At 38.8% G+C, this 21,151-nt stretch overlaps 1 protein-coding gene across 4 annotated transcripts in view; it reads left to right on the plus strand.

Annotated features, from left to right (window-relative positions):
• The first annotated feature begins 2,120 nt into the window (after positions 1-2,120).
• The window catches only part of pdlim5a (PDZ and LIM domain 5a), a 61,597-nt gene continuing 42,566 nt past the window's right edge, over positions 2,121-21,151 (plus strand). For all 4 annotated transcript variants that reach the window (XM_072387830.1, XM_072387831.1, XM_072387832.1 and 1 more), the window contains exons 1-2: positions 2,121-2,369; positions 16,174-16,325. In XM_072387830.1, coding sequence (XP_072243931.1) covers positions 2,271-2,369; positions 16,174-16,325 — 251 coding nt within the window. In that variant the 5' untranslated portion in view covers positions 2,121-2,270. The remainder of the gene's footprint in view (positions 2,370-16,173; positions 16,326-21,151) is intronic.

Below are 21,151 nucleotides of genomic sequence, written 5' to 3' on the forward strand. Positions count from 1 at the left end.
CTCTGGTCCGGAAGCAAGGTCAATTACTCTTCTGACTTTGCTCCTCATGGGATTTGCTCTGCTATTGTTCAACCTGTTGATGTTAAAAACATTGGAAATGTTCATTAGCCAGATATGTGTGAAGAGACATAAATTTTTCAGGACATGGAAATTCAAAGAATTTAAATTGCAGGCAACCAAACTTCTTTTCTTGGTTAACATAGACATTTCACTTCTCATCCCAAAGTCTAGGTGGCCTGCTATTTTAGCACTTGAGATTAGCCAGATAATTAAAAGTATTTTCTGTTTATGTGTGTTTGGGTGATTCCATTTAATAGTATACTGTGTACCCACCACGTCATGATGCTCTCTTGTAGGTCTTAATGTGAAACATATTGCAGTATCAACCTGTTTATGGCCCTCTCTGGTTTCTCCATCTTGGATCATTGCATGCCTTTCTTTCCCTATCTGTCTAGAAGCTCTTCCATTCTCCTCAAGCCACTTTTTTTTATGTCCAAGGTCATTCTCGGATTTTAGCTCCCCATCTCCTCCTCAATATTTATTGCTCTTTCTCGAGAAATCTGCTTCAACTGAGGGCTTATTAGACTGTTGTAACGAGCCCTGCAGTGAAGGCAGTGCAAAGCTATGACTTGGCAAGAACTCTGTGTGTGCATGTGTGGTCAGGGCCAAGACAGGAATGGGATGGGTGTTTAATTGAGCCACTGCTATATCAGTATAAATATAAAGTCAATATTGATCTGTCCAGGCTAAAAAAGTAGACTGGACTAAATCAATCGCAGAAGGAGAAGAATTGTCAGCTGTCTGGACATAAATAATGGAGGAATGGATGAATAAATAAAGTGCGCTGCACTTTGGCTCTACATCGCTTATGTTTGTAAGCCAAAGTGCACAGAGATTAAAGCAGTTTATGTTATTTAATTACTTGATTGGTTAAAAGTGTTTCCCGTAATTTTATTTTCAAGATGGGGAGACTGAGGCTTGTCATGTGAAAGATTCCCACACTGTGTACAGTTATTGACCATGTGGGATAGAGAACATTGATCAACTATATGCTGCTCTCAATAGAACTGCAGTGGTGAAACAAACATGCTACAGCAGCTACACCGTCCTGTGTTGTAGATCTACAATTACTTCAGTGACCTCACAGAGACCTTTTCATTGAAGACTTGTTCATGGGCCATGATCTCGATATGGCTGTTCCCACCTTAAATGAAGCAGCCTGCTGTGCTGACTCCATGTTCCCAAAATACCCAGATGAAAGATAAACCGCCCTCGCTTCTTTGCTCCTCACTCCTCTCTCCCAGGCCTCCCTCTCCCCCCTGTCATTTTTTTTCTGTGTAATGCTCCCACACTCTGTTCCATAATCTCCCCTTCACCCCACCGTCCCCTCCCCTTCCACCCAGTGTTGCCTCCACCCATACCCTAATCTCACCGTTCATATTATCTCCTTCATTTCTCCTCCTCTTCTCTATCCCCCTTACTCCACCCATGGCTGAATCTCCTCCCCTTTCTCCTCCCATTCTAACCTCTACCCGTTCTTCATCTCGCCTCCCTCTTCTTCTCTCCCCTCCTCCACCTTTCTCCTCCCCTCTGTCATTAACTAGTATAAAAGAGCATTGCATCCCACTCTACCACTCTCACACACACAGTGTGTTTGCTTCATGGGAAGGGGATATTCCAGGGGAAACAAGGAATTACATTTTCTACCTGCCTCTGAAACAATTTTCCTCTCTGGAATTTCCATTAAAGAGGTAAAGACTTTCAGTCCCCGTGTTAATATTACTGAATTGTTGGAAATGTCTTTCCTGTAGAATTACCTTGTTTATCTCATTGTTCTTAAACATGCAGCCAGCTGTAAGATGAATCATTTATATATATATATATATATATAACTATGAATAGTCATATTGAATATTTACATTTTTATTATTTTTTGTTACTATTTTTGCATGTTTCTTATTTCCTTTTCACTTATTCTTCCTGTCTCTTTCCTTTGCATTGTCCTCTTGATCCCCAAATTCCCTTATTTGAGCTTCCATTCCAAAATGTTCTCTTTGTCTTTGTCACCAAACAATAACAAATCTGATACATGTTTATCCATCATATCTTTCCCCAGATCTGGGAAAAAACATCTTAAAGGAAGCCATAGCACCTCTGTCTAAAACCACCAAAAGCTGCTAACGTAACATCATCACTTGATCTGCAACATAACTTCCCCTGCCATCAACATCACCGCTTGTCATAGCTTGAACAACATCATCAGAGAGACCATGAGCAGCAACTACAGCGTCACTCTCTCAGGCCCTGCCCCGTGGGGCTTCAGGCTGCAAGGAGGAAAGGACTTCAACATGCCCCTCACCATCTCCAGGGTAAGACTGAAACACAAACAGAACACACTCACGATCAAGTGTGGAGACGCTCCTGTAGATGTGAACAGATGATGATAGGTCCACTCGAAATCATCCGATCTCAAACTTCAGGATTGTCATTAGTCTGACTTAAGCCATACTAAACCATACCCATAATTTATCGCCACACACTGGCTGGTGAAACCTGACCTCTGTCCTTTCTTCCTTCTCCCATCAACCTTTTCATCTTTCCATTTTCTCACTTCTGCTGCCCCTTCATCAACCTCCCCACCACACCCATGATAGCTTGGCTGACTCAAATGCCATCTGTCATGTATTGACCACACAGGAAACCTTCTCCTGCTTTCTTTGAATTCCACTTTACTTCGAGTGTCAAGTGCAGCAATCAAAGTTCTGGCACACAAATCTTGGCCTCAGTCCTTCTGCAGAAACTAGTAACTTGATGGTCCCTTGGTTTTTGTTCCTTTCAGTGTCTGCTCCCAGCATTACCCTTTTTTTGCCCTCTGTGCTGTGCTGTTTATTCGCACTCACACACACACACACACGCTTCCCTCGTCATTTTACCTGTCTTGTGTCCTTAAAGAAAATCTTTTCTTCTTTTTTTTTTTTTTTGAGGTTCTCAAAGCTCCTGTTCTGTTCCTCTGGGATATGCCCTACACAAATTTAAATTCTGACATTAACACACACGCAGAGTCTGAAAGAAAGTCGTTGACACTGGCAGTTTACTTATGGCAACACGAGTATCATGATTAATGGCTTGCCAGATCCTGTGCCAACATCCCTTGGGGCCATTTTGGTTTGCCATGTTTATGTTATTACTTTGGACGTGATACTTTTCCCACTAACTAAAGCCATGTGAAATTTTACCACAGTTGGGTATTTGCATGAGTGTTTAAGTCGAGGACTGCGAGTGTGTCGACAAAATTATGGAAGGCACTGTCTGTAAAATGGAGAAAAAAAACCACAATAAAGAAAGAAACGGAAAGTAAAAGTAATAAGCTAAAATGATGATATATTAAACAGATAAGCTCTGTCACATCTGAAACAACAGCAACTGTTATGCACTTTACGTTGGAAAAAACTTTCTAAAGAGCGCTTTTATGCTGTTATAAAAAAGATTCTCACTTTCATAGTGGAGTTGCCAGCGTGTGAACCATAACTATCTCAGCAATCCTCTGAGCTCGAGTTTTGAGGATGTTGGCATGAGTCTAGCTCCAGTCTTGGTTTAGGTTTTGGCAGAGATATAATAATAAGTGTTTGTTACATCTGTGCATTAGTAGACACTCCACAAATTTATATTCGCTGTTAAATCCATGTAACAATTTATCATTTCTAAAAATGCCGGCTCCTGTGCATAATAGGAACACCTTCGTGACATCATTAAGCTTTAAAAGGGCAAAATGAGCTGGTGACAATCACCATCGAGCACCACAAACTTTTTTTGAATTCTTCATTTCCCACAATTAAATACAATAAATTAAAACCAGCATCCTCTACGGAACGCCATTCAAAACTTTAAATAAACTACAGTCTACTCACCCACACCTGCACCCATGATCACATCACTCCTGTCCTTCAGAACCTCCACTGGCTCCCAGTTCCACAGTGTGTTCAGTTCAAAATTCCATAACCAGGCCCCGTCCTACCTCACTGACTTGCTTCATCGCCACAATCCATCCCGCAGCCTCCGTTCATCTGATGCCAAACTCCTCACTCCACCATTCAGAACCAAGCACCGAACCTGGGGCGACAGAGCCTTCTCTGCAGCTGCCCCCTCCCTCTGGAACTCTCTCCCCTAATACATCCGTGACTGTACTGATTTGTCCACCTTCAAATCTCTGACAAAAACACACCTTTTTATAATTGCTGTTAATGTTTAACCTCAGTCTAATGTGTTTTTAGTGTACTATTTTTATATTGTTTTGTTGATTTTATGTTGTTTTTATGTAAAGTGTCTTTAAGTATTTAGAAAAGCGCTTTTAAATAAAATGTATTATGATTATTATTGATTGTTTATTGTGGGGAATAACCTGATCTTCTGTCAAGTGTCAATTCAGGGTCCCCACTGAGCAGTAGTTTTCATTCATCCGGGTCACTGGGTACACCTCAACTTTGATGTCCGTTGTCTAGCGTCAGCTCAGGTGTGATACAGCTGTCCTAAAGAGTTGCTTCCTAACATGTCTGCTGTGTGGAAATATTCAAAAGTGAAAAATGAAAGCAGTCTGACAGACACTTGTCTGGAATTTGAAAATTTTTTCGAGGCGCTAATGACAGAGCCTCATTCATAAAATAAACTTGAATACCACAAGTTTACGTGGCTAAGACGGTCTGAAGCTCCATCGACGCCCCAGAATCACAACATAAAAGTACCATTTCTTCCCCCATAAATGCTGAATCAGAAGCTATAAACTTCCAACTTTGGTATTTTTGTAACCAACACACACAGGAGGAAAACTTTTAGGAGAAAAGAGGAATTTCCACGCTGCAGCTATAAGGCAAAGACGATTACAGACGGGGAGATTGCATTAATTGCTCCGGATTACTAGCCCATTGCTGTGGTTGCAAACAAAGTTTTGTGGTCTTTTATGTCATCAGTCCTCTTGCCACAACATGTCCAACAAAGTGCTACCTGAGCTGTGTACAAAAAATGTTGCCATCACCTACAAGGTATTTGATGTGATTTGGCTGCTTTTGGGTCTGCTAAAGACATTTTGACTTTTGATGTTTGCCTGATGTAATTCCTTAACCTTAACTGGAATTATTTGTCATTTTATCAAAAGCATGCAGTACTGCATGCTCAGCATAAATTGCTGGGTATGCTAGGCATGGACCTTATACACCAAATTATGTAAAGCAGGCAGTAAAGAGATTGGTAAATGTGTGGGACATTTCAGAAGAAAGAAAACATGTCCACATGTGTCTGCATAATATTAACAATAGAATGTGAAAAAAGACTCAAATGGTAGTTGTTTGTTTTTACCATATTGAGAGTAGGGTTAGTGGGTAGAGCATATGCACGGCGCCGTACACTGTTGCAAAATGCAGATATTGAATTGAGACTCAGTACTGACAGATAATCAATTTCAAAGTATTCCGAATGGTACCAGGAGCAAAAAGTCTTGAGGTTTCAAATCACCAACTAGTATTAAACAATATGATTTCTTTACTTTTGTCATGGAAAAAAGCAGATAGCGATGAGAAGTAACCCTCTCTGTTCCTCTACCTTCTCCTCCTTCTTATCATTCCTTTGTCAATAACTTCCTTTCAATCCGTGTGACTCTCTTTCACTTTGCTTGTTGCTCGCAGATCTTATGCAACCCTTGAGTCATTCCTCACAAACACGAAGTTTTCAACCAAGAGTTAGACCAAACCCTAATCTTATCCACTCTATTAAATTCAGTTTATGATGATGAAGGGCAGTGCCTCTGGCCTTTGGCCACTGATCACTGACGCACACACACACGCGTAGCGATATACCCTTGTACACACAATAGAAACACACGCAGGGTGATTTCTGCCAGTCTAACCATAGTGTTGGTTCTAAGAAGAGACCACAGAGTAGGGGTTATTAGGGAATGCAGAACCACTGCCAAACCACAGTTACCCTGACAGCTGCTGTTGCTAAGCTCAAAACATATGTGAATATACTGTGTGTTTTGTTTATGGCACAAAATGTACCCACAGTATTATCACATTGTACCAGTATTATATCATTGGTTTGAGTTGCTGTAACTACCACTGTATGTCCTGAGACTGCTCTTTATGCAGATTGTCCTCCCTTCCTTTTTTTATCTTTTTTTTTTTTATTTTAAGTGGGCAAAATTGATGGTGCTGCTTCTCTAAGTGCCAGTGAAACATTTTACCACGGCTTCCCCTTTTGACATAGTCCATAAATAGAAATGGAGAGGAAAAAAACAAAAGCAGACAGCATTAAAGAGATGGATTGCTCACTTTTCCTCAATTAAATAAATTTATGACCTTTTGCAGATTGAGCCTACTTGGAATTTGTTAAACAATGTTTTAGAATAACTAGACATGCATATATTGTCATGCTTAGCTGGGAACTGCCAGTCTAATTTCCATTTAAGTTAATATGAATGCTGATGCTCTTACTCAAAGAGGATTTCAGTAAGAACAAAGGGTTTGGCCAGCGATGAGTAGCTTTTTATTGGCTTAAAGAGTGTTGTGCTAATATAAGCCATACCAGTGTCCCTCATGTGTAATGACCAGCCTGTAACACTATTCCCAGTAAAAACTCAAACCTCTCAGATGGTAGCCCATTTACAGGATCCACTGCTGAAATACCTTTAAGAGAAAATAGCTCATGGGAGTGAATGCTTTAGAATTCTAAGAATAAATGCATACACCGACTTACGAGGGGGTAACTTGGGGGGGGTAATATTCGGGATAAAAATCACAGGCTTTCATCTTCTTTAAAAGTAAACAATCAAAATGAATTCATATTCATTACTTGATTTGTTGAATACATTTACTTCCTCCTAAATTTTTCTGAATTAGATTAGTTTAATATCGTCTGACTGATCTCTGGATGCTCGTATAGTGCAATCACTGTAAACCTAAGAGCTGCTTTTGAAAAATTAGAAGACAAAATTGAACACTGAGTACAGCAAAGTGAGTGGACACCTAATCTATTATTTAAGTGTGTCATAGAAGAATGTTCTCTCTGGAACTGCATCAGTGATGGCTGCCTCCTGCTTCTCCAGTGATGCTTTTCAACAAGTGGTGATAACAACTGCCCACAGTGATGAATCTATTTCAGACTTTTTCCTTCTATACACAGTCTGTCTTTCTTCCTCCCTTCTTCCCCCCGTTTGTAATTCCTCCTACGGTAATTGCTCTTAAATCCACATTATGTAACTAACCAGGTCTTTAACCTGTGTTTCTGAAAGGTTAAGATTGGTGCTGTAGTCCTGCCTGCAATGCATAGTTACAAAACTCAGCTGACAGTGCCCCATGTGTCTTAATGATACTTAAATCTGTCGTGATCAAACAAGTCCCATGCTCCCCTCAGAGTATCTGTTTATCTTAGTGAAACAGTCCCAGAGCCAAAATCAACAACTTATCATTTCCTCTCCCACTAATCAATCTGTCAGTGCATGTGTGTGTGTGTTGGTGCACATTGGGCTTGTTGTATTTTCGACATGGTAACTGACTCAACTTTTATGTATTCGCAGTGTGACGACCAAACAAGCACTCTTTAAAATTTGTGCACAAGTCTCAGTTTGGGGTCAGTTGATATGGGTTTTTGTGATGTCACCACTGATACATTTCATCTGGTTGTTTAGATATGTTTGTGACTTGGGACTGTTCTCATACTTCTACGCCAAATGCTGCTATGTTGCTTAGTCTACAACTTTGTTTGGCAACACAGATCTTAATGAGCTGATCATCACATCACTAAATGCGGAAAATAAATGCATGGATCTCACATGGGAGTTAAAATTCATGGAAAAAAACACTATTGGCTGGTTATTAGAAAGCTGGAATGGGACTTGCTAGTAGCACCGGAGGCATATTAAAGATAGTGAATGCAAATTACAAGTGATTTCACCAAGTCTTTTATGTAGTTCAGTAAAAGTTCATTGTTATGATTTTTTTTCTGCCCCTTAGACTGAAATGTTTTATAATATTTTGTTAAAAGATAATGGAGAGAAAAGCAAATGAAAAGGAGAAAGAAACTGTTACAGAGAACATACCAGCACACTGTATCTCTTTGCTAATTTTAGTGGCACATGTTTTTGAGGAGGGCTGGTATAAAGTAATGAATAGAATCATTTCAGGCCAGAAAACTTTTACAGCCCCGGCAGAACACCAGAGCCAGGTCATAACACACTGTTGCTCTGAATTCACAATGAAGAGACTAGAATAACCTATTGTTATATTCGGCTATAATGTATTTTCCACAGTAGCTGTTAATCCCGTCATGTCTCCTCTGCCTTCCTCTCAGGATACTGGTTGCCTGGCTTGATCATGTTTATTCATAACAATGTTGTCTGACTACTGTGACCAAAAGAAAAAAAATTAAATGGCTGTTGTTAAAAAGTCCATAAGAGACTAAAGATAACTGTCTTGTGAAAGCATTCCTGCTAACATTTGTAAAAGTAAAACCAAATGGTGGTCACATTAAGAATTGTTGCTCAACCTGCTGTCAACTCACATTTATCAAAATGGCTCCGCTGAGTGTTGCTGCCACTAAGAAATGTTGGCTTCATTATCTCATTTCCTTTTACAAAGGATGTTCCAGTAGATGCTAAAAGAACAAATAAAAGTGCAACGAAGCATAGCATTTATATACTGAAGTCATATGGCCACCGAATTGAGTTTATTGATCTTTTATTCTATTATTTTATCTTTGATTTATTCTTATATATAACGTGATTTTAAACATCTCATCCATTAGGTTAAGAAAAGACTCAGCAGCCTGAGTTCAAAGTCCATTTGACAGGATATTTTATCACTGTCAGCGAAGCAATCACTTTGCAGACCAATAACAGATCAATTATTTGGTTTCCTTTTTTTTAATACCCAAAGAAAACAAAAACAACAATTATTATACTGACTAACCTGGATCAGATCAATGGGATTCCACTTGAACGAGGAGACTGCTTGTAAGTATGGTGCATATCTAGTCTAGATCTCCTGTCCAAAGCTTTGTTTAATGTGCACAATATGTTTATGTGGCTTTGGCAGCTGTAGCTGCAATGAGTTGGCTGTGGGAATTCAATCCGATAGAGCTTTTTCTTATTGGGGTCTCATGCAGTACAAGTCAGACAGTGATTATTACTCACATATTGCTTTAGGGGGAGGAAACAGCTGCTTTAAAAAATTCATAATATTGAAAGGATATTAGTATGTATGTATGAAAGTGTGTGTGCCAAGCAGAATAGGAGTGCATATGCTTGCACACACCTATGCATCCTGTATACTCTCAGAGAATCACTTTGAGAGTTCTGTTGCTCAATTGATGCCCTTTAAAAAACTTCTTGTCTAATGTTACATTGATTTTGTCTTTAGATTGAAGTTTTGCCTTTTTTTTTAAATTTTGAGTTTAAGTATGATATCCAGACTGTGCAATACAAGCACTTCTCCCTCTCATCATGTGTGACATAATCTTAAATTTATTTCTGGATTTTATGTCAAGGAGGAATGTTTCAACACTTAAGTAATGCAGTATCTAGTATCATTTTCCCCTGAATATTTTCAAGAATTCGAAAAAAAAAAGAAGTCTCCAGTAGTCAGTCTGCCAGCAGAACACTTCAGCCAAACGGTGAACCTGAAATGTCTTCACTGAAACAGCTGAAATAGACCTTTGGATTTCACATAAATTGTAAATGAAGCATTGCCTAACAGTTAAAGTGTTACCAATGGATCCATACATGTAGGTCGACACATTGTCAGCTCCTGTTTCTGTCTCCTGCATTACTCATTTAAAGACACAAAACAGTAATGCTACAGATATACCCCCAAAATAAAAAAAATGAATCATTATTTCAGAGGTTCTGAAATTTTTCACCTCCTATTTGAGATTCGAATGTACAATAAATGATAATTTCGTGTCAGACCAGTCATTAAAATCCAACCTTTTGTCTTGAAGCAGCAAAGATTAATTGAATATATCTGAAAACTGGCATATGGAAGCAACTTTCATGTATGATGAGGTTGGCTGTTTTTTGTTTGAATCACGGCGTGATGTGAACCATCTGCCTGTCATCTCGGTCACTCCAAGTGCTGAAAGCAGGCATTGTTCAAAGCACTCAAACCACTCAGTGTATGCTCAAACCAGACAATGTTGCAGGTCTCCATTAAAGTTTGATTCTTCTGTATTGAAAAACAGATTTTTTTTTTCAAAGCACTTAAATCGGACTGCGTTTGAGTTGAAATCTGACGTGGCTGGAAGCATAATGGCAAGTTATCTACGTTTGAAGGCTTTAATACACAGCATGTGTGTTTCTCGTTCTTTGGGGGTGATGACACGAATGTTGACCCTTTCACTTTTACACGAATGTATAATAAGACGGCAGCATTTTACAAAAGTGTATTCTATGCTGAAAACTACGGGGTGGATGTGTGGAAAAAAACAAAATATATGCAAAAGCAAGTACCAGTGACAATATTTTTTTTCACCACCTTGCCATTTTTCCTCAACATCTCAAAGACGGACTTAAATATACACCCATAAAAAAGTTTCCATCAAAAACAGACCTACATTGGCTCACACGTCTTGTTAGTTTTCTTATGAGGAAAAACATGCATATCTGTTGCATTAGTGTTTTGTGTCCTCTGCTACATTCTTTAATTGCAAGTTTTCTATGACTATGACCATTTCAAAGGGTAAGTGCTGCGTCGAACAAACCGAGGTGAACGTTTTTTTTTCTTTTCTCATCAGCAGCTGAAATTCCCAATAATTGATTTTCTTGATAACATTTGCTCTTAAACTCTGGTGTGTTGAACTTTTATCAGGTTTTGAAATTCCTCTATGACCTGACAGGAGTCCATCTGCTCCTAATTGAATTGATTGGACATACTAAAGAGGGCAGACACCTGTCTAAAAGGCCTCACAGCTAATGGTGTTTGCCAATATGAAAACCAAGTCTTGACAGACTGTATCGTTGCCCTGTGAGAGAGGATTGTGTTGATACACAGATCTGTGCCCAGACCCGAAAAGATTCTTGATTCTTTCAAATACCCAAAAGCTGTTCCTTCACTTATCTGAGTTAGGGTCATGGGGGCCCTGCGATTCCTCTCATGACATTTTACAGATTTTTCTTGGGGATCCTAAGGCATTTCTAGGCCAGGAGGGATGTATAATCATTCCAACAAGCTCTGGGTCTAACCCAGGGTCTCGTCCTAGTTGGACGTGCCCAAAAAGCCTCCAAAGAGAGACGACCAGAAGGCATTCTAACTTGTAGCTGAAACTACTTCAATTGGCTCTTTTTGATGTGGAAAAGCAGTGGCTTTATTCCCAGCTTTCCCCTGGTGCAAAAGCTCCTAACTCCATCTCCAGGCTGAACAGCCACCTTCAGAAATAAACTAATTTAACTACTTTTATTTGTGATCTAATTTTTGCTGTCATTATCCAAACTCCTGACCAATGGTGAAGATTGAATCATAGATGGGCTAATAAATGGAAAGTTCCATCTTTCAGCTCAGCTCCCTCTTCACCATAATGGACTACAGCAACACCTTAGTTACAGCAGATGATGAAGCCCCGATATATCTGTCTATCTCATACTTCATCCCACCATCACTTGTGAACTAGATCTCACAGTATTTAAATTCCTTCTGCTAGAGGTAAAGACTCTCTTTCAAGGCAGAGGGGGCATGCCAAACTTTTCTGGTTGAGAACCATGGCCTCAGATTTTGAGGGACTGACATTTCTGACTGCTGCAGCTTCTGAACTGCTTCAGTATGCACTTGAGTTTGGGGTTTTAAAAGGCCAACCAAAGCACATCATCTCTAAAGAGCAGAAATGCAGTCCTGAAGTTCCCAAACGAGATGCACTCGAGGTCGGATGCAGTGTGAGCTTGGTGACCATCAGAACATTTGTCACATAAATGCATACAGCAGGCTCCTGTGAATTTGCAAAAAGATGCTGTGAAGGACTTAGATTGTGAGAAATGTAAACCTTTTAACTGATGCAACAATGAATCATTTAATCACAGTTCCCAAAGGCATGTGTACAGGAAACTAATCACAGAGCATCACCGTAGTTATACCATCCTGAAAGTCACATGTGACTTTGGCAGCATCATTCTGTCGGGAAGCTATTCTGAGACGGGGACTAGGAGACCAGCCAGAATGGAGGTAGATATGGAACAACATATTTAAATTTTGAGTGACAGCTTACAGAATGCTCAAAATTCCAGGCTAGGCTGAGGGGTTATGTTGAACATAACCCAAGGAATAACATGATAAAACATGGGTGGGCTTTGGGAAAACTTTGGGTCCCACTTGGATTAGATAACTTGGCATGGATAAGTCCTGGAGAGGCTCTGGACCTGAGCCATGTGGAGCATCTCAGAAGAGACCTGAAAATAGTAGTGAATTGACCTGGTTGAGCTTGAACATTTCTGCCAAGAAGAATGAGAGAAACTTCCAAAGGAAATATTTGACAAACTTTACAGCTGTCATTGCTGCTTTTGTTTTTCATCGCCAAACCCGCCAAGAGCCTATTTTTGTTTTGTCATTGTGGAATACGATGTGAATGCTGATGAAGAAAAAAAGACATGATGGGGAATGAAATACTGCTGCACACAGTGCACAGTGGGTTGTTGAAAGCAGAGCGCTAATACACACGTATACACATGGTGACATTTTGACAGATTGAATAGGAATGACATCAGCCTAATGATATTATAAATAGCACCCACCTCACATTATGAGCCATTGTGCTAAACACAATGTTAGCCTTTGTGATGACATGTTATCAATGTAAAGTTAGCAGGGGATACTTGCTCGCTTTGAGTGTGTACAGATCTGATGCCAATTGGTGGTGGCCAGCAGTCGATGTGAGTCGCTGGAGTGTTTCAACACTATCTTGGTGACCAGTTTGAAGGATCTTAAGTGCATTTAGTGACAGTAAACTTATAATCCTTTCTTTTCTTACGTGTTGCAGCTAACCCCTATTACACCTGTTCTTGCCGCCGCCATTCCACATGTGGTTGTCATAGGGTAATATCTGTATTAGTGAAGAGTCCTCTATGGTTAATTTGTTTGACAGTCCCAGACAAAAACAAGTATTATCATATTTTCAAGATTTGGCTCTTAAGCATCAGTTCTTATGATATTCCTATATACATGTATGTGTACTCGATGTGTGTGTTTGTTTTCTGTGTATTACTGCCAGAGGATATATGTACAGTGTTAAATCTTTTTCATGGCCAAAGAATTGGAGTCATGGATTAAATACCCTGGGAAACTTAAAGCCTTGGCTTCGTGTACATTGAGATTATTTGTGTTTCTGTTTCTAATTTTCTAAATGATTTGTTGAACGGTCTTTGATATGGAAATTGAAACTTCTTTGAGATCTGAAACCTTTTTTTTTTTTTTTTTTTTTTTTATCACAGTGATTGAAAACAAATGTTTGCTTTTGGAAACAGATTTCTAACCAGTACAAATAACCACTTCAGACATTTGGAATGAAGACGTACATAAACTATTTGCAACACAAATTAGAAGTGTTTTTCTTGACTGTACCTGTCTGACTGTTTGTTCAAAATCAGCTGAAATCTCTCATAAAACTGCAGACTACTTCGGTGCAGTGGAAAACATGAGCGTTTTCTGAGTGGTGTATGAGGCAGGAGCGGTATTTCTGTGATTATAGGGCACGAGTAAAGAACTGATATGAGAAAACATGCTGCAGAACATTTTGTGGCTTGATCCGAAACAGTTGTTTGGTGGTTAGCATGAAGACACCCCTGGAAACAGGTCAAAATGTGACAAATTAAAACCCCACATATAGAATATACACAGTGGCAGATATTTCCTCTTTTGCTATTTTTCTCCGTTCTTTTCCATACATGCAATTTTAATCAATATCAATCCCTTATAACTCTGTTCCCCCAGCTCTATGTTCTTGAGAGTGTTGGTGAGTGAAGTTGCGTGCGTTGAGCTAATATGACTATAAAAGGTTAGGCCCGCAGAGCTTTAACACTAATCCGGTTGCAGAGCCTCTTTAATTAGCCTTGCCTGGGTCTGTCTGTAAGTGTGTGTGTGTGCGTGTGTGTGTGTGCGCGTATGTTTTTGTGAATGATAGACAAAGAAAGAGGTAAAGAAACGCACTGTCTTGTAAAAACACCTAGATCAACAGCAACATTTCAAGTGCTACATTGTTAGTAAGTACAAGGGCCACTTCATAGGCAGAACTACCACAAAAGTGGTTTGTGTGTGTATGTGTGTGTTCACTGAAGTGGTATGTGTGGTCCTTTTTCATGGTGTCAAAAGAAACATGACCTCACTCTCATTTGGACACACTTAAACCTTCTGTGTGACCAAGAATGGTCAGAACTCCAGCTGCAAGTTGTGTCTCTACACAAAGAACTTTAACTGTATTCTAATTCCTGTTTTTTTTTTTTTTCTAGTCAGTTTCTTGTATATTTGGTAATGTGTAAAGTATAAGAAGAATTTCACTTTGTACAGATGCTTTCATGTTTCGCTTGGATAAAAGGCTTTGGTGTCATGGGAAAAGAACAAGTTACATCCTACGCACATTTCCAAATCTATCTCTGTGTTCCCTCAACCTGCTGATAAGTGAGGCTCTGGCCTATATGTCACATTTGTGATGGTGACAGTGAGTGTAAACCAGTGACCCCTATTAACAGACACTTAAGCATAAGAAGAAATCCCCATATGTGCATTATTGATATAAAGAAGAATAATTGCAGAGCGAATTCTGATAAATTGACTATAATTCTAACCTAGTTCCCCCTAACTTGTTTACATTGACTCAGGGAACACTTACTATAATTGTACCAAAAAGGACACAGGGCTATATTCAGCACTGTGCACAAAAATGCAGAATACGTGACATTGAATCTAGTTTGATTTGATTTTCCTGCAGAGTCAGGCTCATTTATGTGCCTGTTAAATGTTTGGTTGCCTGGCAACTGTTCTCCAACTCTTGTTAACGGTACTGCTTAAAAATAGATGGACATCGCAACCAGTTGTGGCTGTGAAAAAATGCTTTGAGTTGAAGATTTTCGTCCAGCTTAAGTATGAATTTATATTGACCATTATTTCCATAATTTGAAAATAAATGACAGTTGTACTGCAGTTGTTCAAACTATTTTGAACAGCAGGGTTTGTACAGCACAAGGGTTTCTTCTTTCTTTCTTTTTTTGTGCTTGTATGTCTTGAATCTGTTTCTAATTAACTAATTTCCTCCAGAGTGGAAGTGCAGCAATTAAACTTTGTTTAGAAATTTAAAGTGCACCTAAAAAAAAAATAATCATGTAACACACTGAAAACTGGAGACAAGAGAAGTGTGCTTATATTTTATGAAGCGTGTAAACTGGACAGCCTTCAATTACCATTTCTTTAAATCCCATAATGCATCTCACCGTGCAGCGTCCCATTATCTGTTTGTCACCTTTTTAACAACGTTTTTGTACTGAGATTAATTGCATAATTGCATTTTACTGGGGCTAAATTCACTTTACTCCATCTTTATGGTGAACTAACAGTTCTGAGTTTCGTAAGTGCAATCTTTTCGCTTACACAAGCAGGCATTATAAAAAAAAAAAAAGTACTGTGGTGATACCAACACCTTTGTTGTGGACAAATAACACCCTCTATTATCTATTTTGATATGTTTTTTAGTATCCAGTTTTGCTCTAGGCTTTCAAAACATTTCAGGGCATATATTTATCATAGAAGTAAAAATTGTTGCTAGTTTCTATCTACCAGTTCAAAAAAGTACTTGATTAGAAACAGTAACTGAGAACTTGGACAACTGTTTGTATTTCTCACATTTATTGTGGTTTAGAACAAGCTGCAAGCCCAATATGAAAACAAGCCATAAAGAACAATCAAAGGTAACTCAGACATGAAGGCTCATGCTCTGGCAAATACATCGTAACCCCCTCATGGTGTGATAAAGAGCCAGATCTTTAATTAGCTTTCCGAAAGCTTAAATTTCAGAGGGAATCGATGTATTCTCTAATAAATATAGCGCAAATGTATATTCCAATATAACTTTGACCGATTCGGCATCCCAGTAGCCTCACTGTAATGTTGCTGGTGATGTAGATAAATTAAAGCTGTTTGTGGGTTTGTATTTGTGCAGCTGACAGATGGTGGGAAGGCAGCTAAAGGCGGCATCGCTGTTGGAGACCTGGTTCTTTCTATTGACGGCATCTCTACTGATGGCATGAACCACCTGGAAGCCCAGAACAAAATCAAGAGTTGCACTGGCAACCTCGGCCTCACTTTGCAGAAGTAAGCAATGACCTCACAGTCTGTGTCTCTTGTTGTTAAACTAAAACCAAGTCACATCACTTTACAGTGATTTAATGTGTGAATGTTAGCAGGTTGTCCTTGTATCCATGACGATACGAGATCCATACACTCCCTTCAGAGCAAACAGCTTCACATTTAAATGCTTCTCCATTCCAACTCAGACATCCCACATCCAGACAGATGTTCATTGTTGTTATCGGAGTTCATCTTAGCTCTAACACACACAACACAACACCATTAGTTCTGCCTGATCTCTCTTTCCCTGATGGAGAGAGGAATAACTAAAATCACAGCAAGAGCATCAAACATATGGACCACCACCTCTTCCCCAAGGCCTACTCCTCAATATTTTGTGGAATCCTGTACAGTGTTGCTGATTTATCTCAAGCATTTCTGTTAAAGTGTGTGTATGTGTGGTTTCATGTTGGTTCTCATGTGGTTTGAATTGTCTGGTTCTTTGGCAGCAGCTGTAGATGTGTGTGTGTGTTTTTATTTAAACATTGGGAGATGTTCAAGGCTCTAACACTTGTATTCTTGGACTCAAGTTCAAGAAAGAAAGAGCTAAATTATAGTAAACAGGCCATAAAGAGATAGAATTTAGTGGACTGATGTACGAAATTGAACTGCATTATTCTAACTGTTTTGCTGTTTTCGTCATCACTGTTTCTGGATTTTACATTTTTGTCCTCCTCTGTTGCCTGTTCCTCTTTCTGTCACCCTCCTCTCATTTGAGCCTAACTGAGCATGTCCTCTAGTTTATGTCCAAGTGTTGACAGATGGAAAATGTTTACTTTTGGGCAAGTAGAAGAAAAAAAACATACATAAACTATTATGGCTCTTTATAACTCAAAGTCAGTCTGTGACTTTTTGTGAGTGCATTGCTGTGGCTCAAAGACATCCAAGATCGAGTTCGCTTGTTATGATGAGAGAAACAGGCATCACTTGGCAAAAGTACATTGGTGAATCAGTCATTTATCAAAGTCAAGGCTCATATTCAGATGAAAGGCTAATTATTACACTGAGGCAGTAGGACTTTTTTTGCTGACAGTGGTGTAGAGGATATGCACCCTCTGAAATAAAACCGTCTCTAGTCGTTGGTAGTGGGCCTAACTTGTAAATTCGACGAGACAGTGATATGATCTTAAATAATGGTCGAAATAAAAAATTCGCAAAAAAACTGTTACCTGATTTAAGGCAGTTTGACTGTACCAATAATAAAGGACCTGTCAAATATATTTGAAAAACAATCTTTGCTGTTCAGTTCGACAAAGATATGTTGACACCTTATTTGTACATGAAACTGTGGTGGTCCAACAGCTACGTGACATGACACTGACTACAAGCAGAAAGATTTTCATATTTCAGTGCACACATCTAAACCATTTAGGTACACTATTTGGTATATTATAATTCATTACCATGCATGCTGCCCAGAAAAATCTAAAGCCCCTTTCACACAGAGGTCACATGGTATTGGGACAAAAAAAGACTAAATTCAGCTGCTGTTGTTCCTTTTTGATTATTCACAATGACCAAACAGAAGTGGCTCAGTGCTGTATCAGTGTGTGCTTACACACAGCATTCATCAGCCCCAAACCAGCCGACTGATTACAGCATAGTCACGATGCTGGCTCTCTGTCACTCACCACAGACCTTTTTGCTTCTCTGACTGCAGGCTAAGAGGCAGGTTAACTTTAATCCACCATTCAACCTCTGCATTTTCACATATAATACAGATGTGCAATGCGCATCAGTGTCAGCTTTAAAGGGATGCCCGACAAGGTATCTGTAAAAGGTATCTGAAACTAGTCTCTCCCTCTCTTTCATGCCGTTTACTACATGGCCAGGAATGTTTGGGAATTACTACAATCATTTTTAGACTCGGGGTGTTGGTTTTGGTGACTCTTTCTCAGCTTTTTACCTATTCTTCCAAATTGTTTGCAGCCTACTTTCCAAAGGTTTTCCTTAAAGTTTTTCAACTTTGGAAATGGAATATTGACAATATAAGTTTAATAATATGACCTATTTGATTCATCAAATCATATTGTGATATATTGTCATGTTATTTCTCATATAGATTACAGCTCTGTTTGATATTGCTAGCTAAGTTTTGTTTTAAATGTAAATTGTTTTAGTCAGTACCTATTGTGGTTATCCTTTGTTTTGTTTTTTGAAAAAAAACAGGAAAGGGGAGAGGAAAAGAGTATAATTGTGAGAAAATGAATTACAATACCAACAGTTCGTTGCCAAACTATGCAAAATAAACAACATGGATCCACATACTAGACTGAACCACTGACCCTGATGTAGGGCTGCACAATTAATTGAATTTTAATCTCGATCTCAATTTTGACTTCCTTCAATTCAACGGACACGATCGTCCGATGTTTAAAATGCACGCTCCGCAAAATACCTGCATGTGCCAATAACAGCTAGATGTTTCCTGGAGGAAGTTTGGACAAGTAGTGATAGAAGGACAGATATAAAAGAACAGAGAGTGTTGAAACAAAACTCAAATGCTTGGCACAGTGGAGGGTGAAGAGTTTGTCCCTCCATGTGCATCATCATCTGTTGTTTGGAAATACTTTGGCTTGAGGTCAAGTGATGTTAGCCAAGAACAAATAATATGCAAATTGTGCTGTAAAGCTGTGTCTGCACAGCAGACTTGTTCAACTTCCTGAAAACAAACCATAAACGAAGACAAATGCATAAAAGCAGAGAAAAAAACCCCACTGCAATGGTTGTTAAAGGTGAATGTTTGAAAGTCAGCACCTGGTTTGTTTTCAAGATGTTTTAGTCATTTAAACTAAAGTGAAAGTGAAAGCAGAGGCTTGTTGATTTATTTTGTTCTATGTTTAAGTACTATTTTTGATTTAGATTTTTCCTGTGAATGTTTTATTTTGATGAGAAGACTGGATTTGCACAATGTAGTGCAGTATGGATGTGAAAGCAGTGTTATGTTTACATAAAAGTGGAATGAAAAAGTTTTTTTTCACTAAAATTAGTAAATAACCCTGATAAACAATGGTGATCTCAATATTAATTAAAAAAATAAAATAAATAAAAATTATGATTATCCCCTGAAATCGCTTACATTCCTGCACATTGTAAACTACGTTTTTGAACCAAAAGGATTGGCTACATATAGGCTCAAGTTTTTTTCTCTGTTTTTGTGTCACAGTCCCAACCTTGTTTTTGGCTGAACTACCAAACTAACCTAATTAGTACATTTAAAAAAAACATTGAGCTATGTGTTCGATTTACAATGTAGCCAATGAGTTTTATGAGTCACATTATTAATAGTAAAATAATGTTGTAATCTTGGACCCTGATGAAATTTTTCTTTTATTGACTTGCAGATATATTCGGTATTTGCTTATCTCAAGTATGAATGAACTGAAATATGAGTTTACAGCTTAGCTCTACAGTGTAAAAGCGCAGTCCTAAAGGTCACTTTCAGCGACAGCCTCTGTGCAAACATAGAATGAAAACAAACAGTTGACCACATTTCAGGTGGAAGAGTGGTCATCCTCCAGCTGGAAGATCAGTAGTTTGCTCACAAGCCCCTTTATAACTCCAAGTGTCCTTTGTTCGGTGTATGATTATAGAGAAAGAAGTGCTCCATATGTAGAGTGCAAATATATAAGAAGAATAGTTTCAATGATTGTGAATGGGTGAATGAGAAACACATTGTGTGTTGCTTTGGTGAACTTCAATGATGTTAAAAGGCCATTTAACTTTTGTTTTTTCATGTTTAAGCTCTAAAATCCAGAGTGTAACTGTATAAATCTCTACAAATCTCATGCACGGGCACCCATTCAGGGAGCTTATGCATGGATTATGCGTTTTGAACCACTGTGTTTTATGACCCATAAGACAGACATGGAAGAAACTGTTTGTAGCACTATTGCGTTATCATGGCTGCATGACCAGGAGGCCTCTTTGGGGATAGTTTGCTCCAGCCTCTGCGTTACAAGACAACTTGCTCGAAATTCACTTCAGTATCTTTTTGTCCATTGCTTGGCAATCACTGGCATTTCAGTGTGCAGTTTTTGTGTTCACCGAGTGTCATACCAAGGTCGACATCTGGGCTTTTTGGGGTTTACATCATGGAACAAACCAATCTAATCTCCTGTATCTTTTATAGGTATTGCTCTCTTCTCTTTTCCTTTTTGTCAGCATTTTTTGATTGGGTTTGTCACTGGTTCACATAGCAAAAGGAATGACAACCGCTAGTAGATATGGGGAAAGGTTAACAATGCATGTGGCGTCTACATGTCTGTGTATTTCAAGAGGAGACAGGTTGTTATTCTTTTTCCAAATAAAGAGTTGATGTGGGGAATAGATGGACGGCAGATGTTTGAAGGACACGAGAGAAGAAGCCATAAAGAAATAAGATATTAAACTGACATGAAGCACAATTTATCCTGGCTATATTTAAGAATGGCAGATGCAAGGAAGGGCAATTTATTCTGGCACCAACTCACTTCTTAATCAAGTAACAAGCTAGAGCAGAACTGGGATTTATTAACTGCAAATGCATGATTCAAAATGCCATGGTTACGAGTGTAATATTCACAGAGCAACATTCATTTAGATATTTGTGGGGCTTTCTTTATTTTTGCATAAATGCCTCTATGGTGTGACAGTAAAGAAAACGGGTACAAAAACAACAAAATGTTTGTATTATTCAGAACAATATTGATTTGATACAGGTGTCACGCTTTATAGGCATATATTAAACACATCAAAGTCAACTTTATCAGTTTCTCTGAACCGTGAACAGTGGAAACGGCACAGTGAAT

The sequence above is a fragment of the Leuresthes tenuis genome, unplaced genomic scaffold (genome assembly GCF_036924035.1).
Source record: "Leuresthes tenuis unplaced genomic scaffold, fLeuTen1.0.hap1 SCAF_6, whole genome shotgun sequence".
NCBI lineage: Eukaryota > Metazoa > Chordata > Actinopteri > Atheriniformes > Atherinopsidae > Leuresthes > Leuresthes tenuis.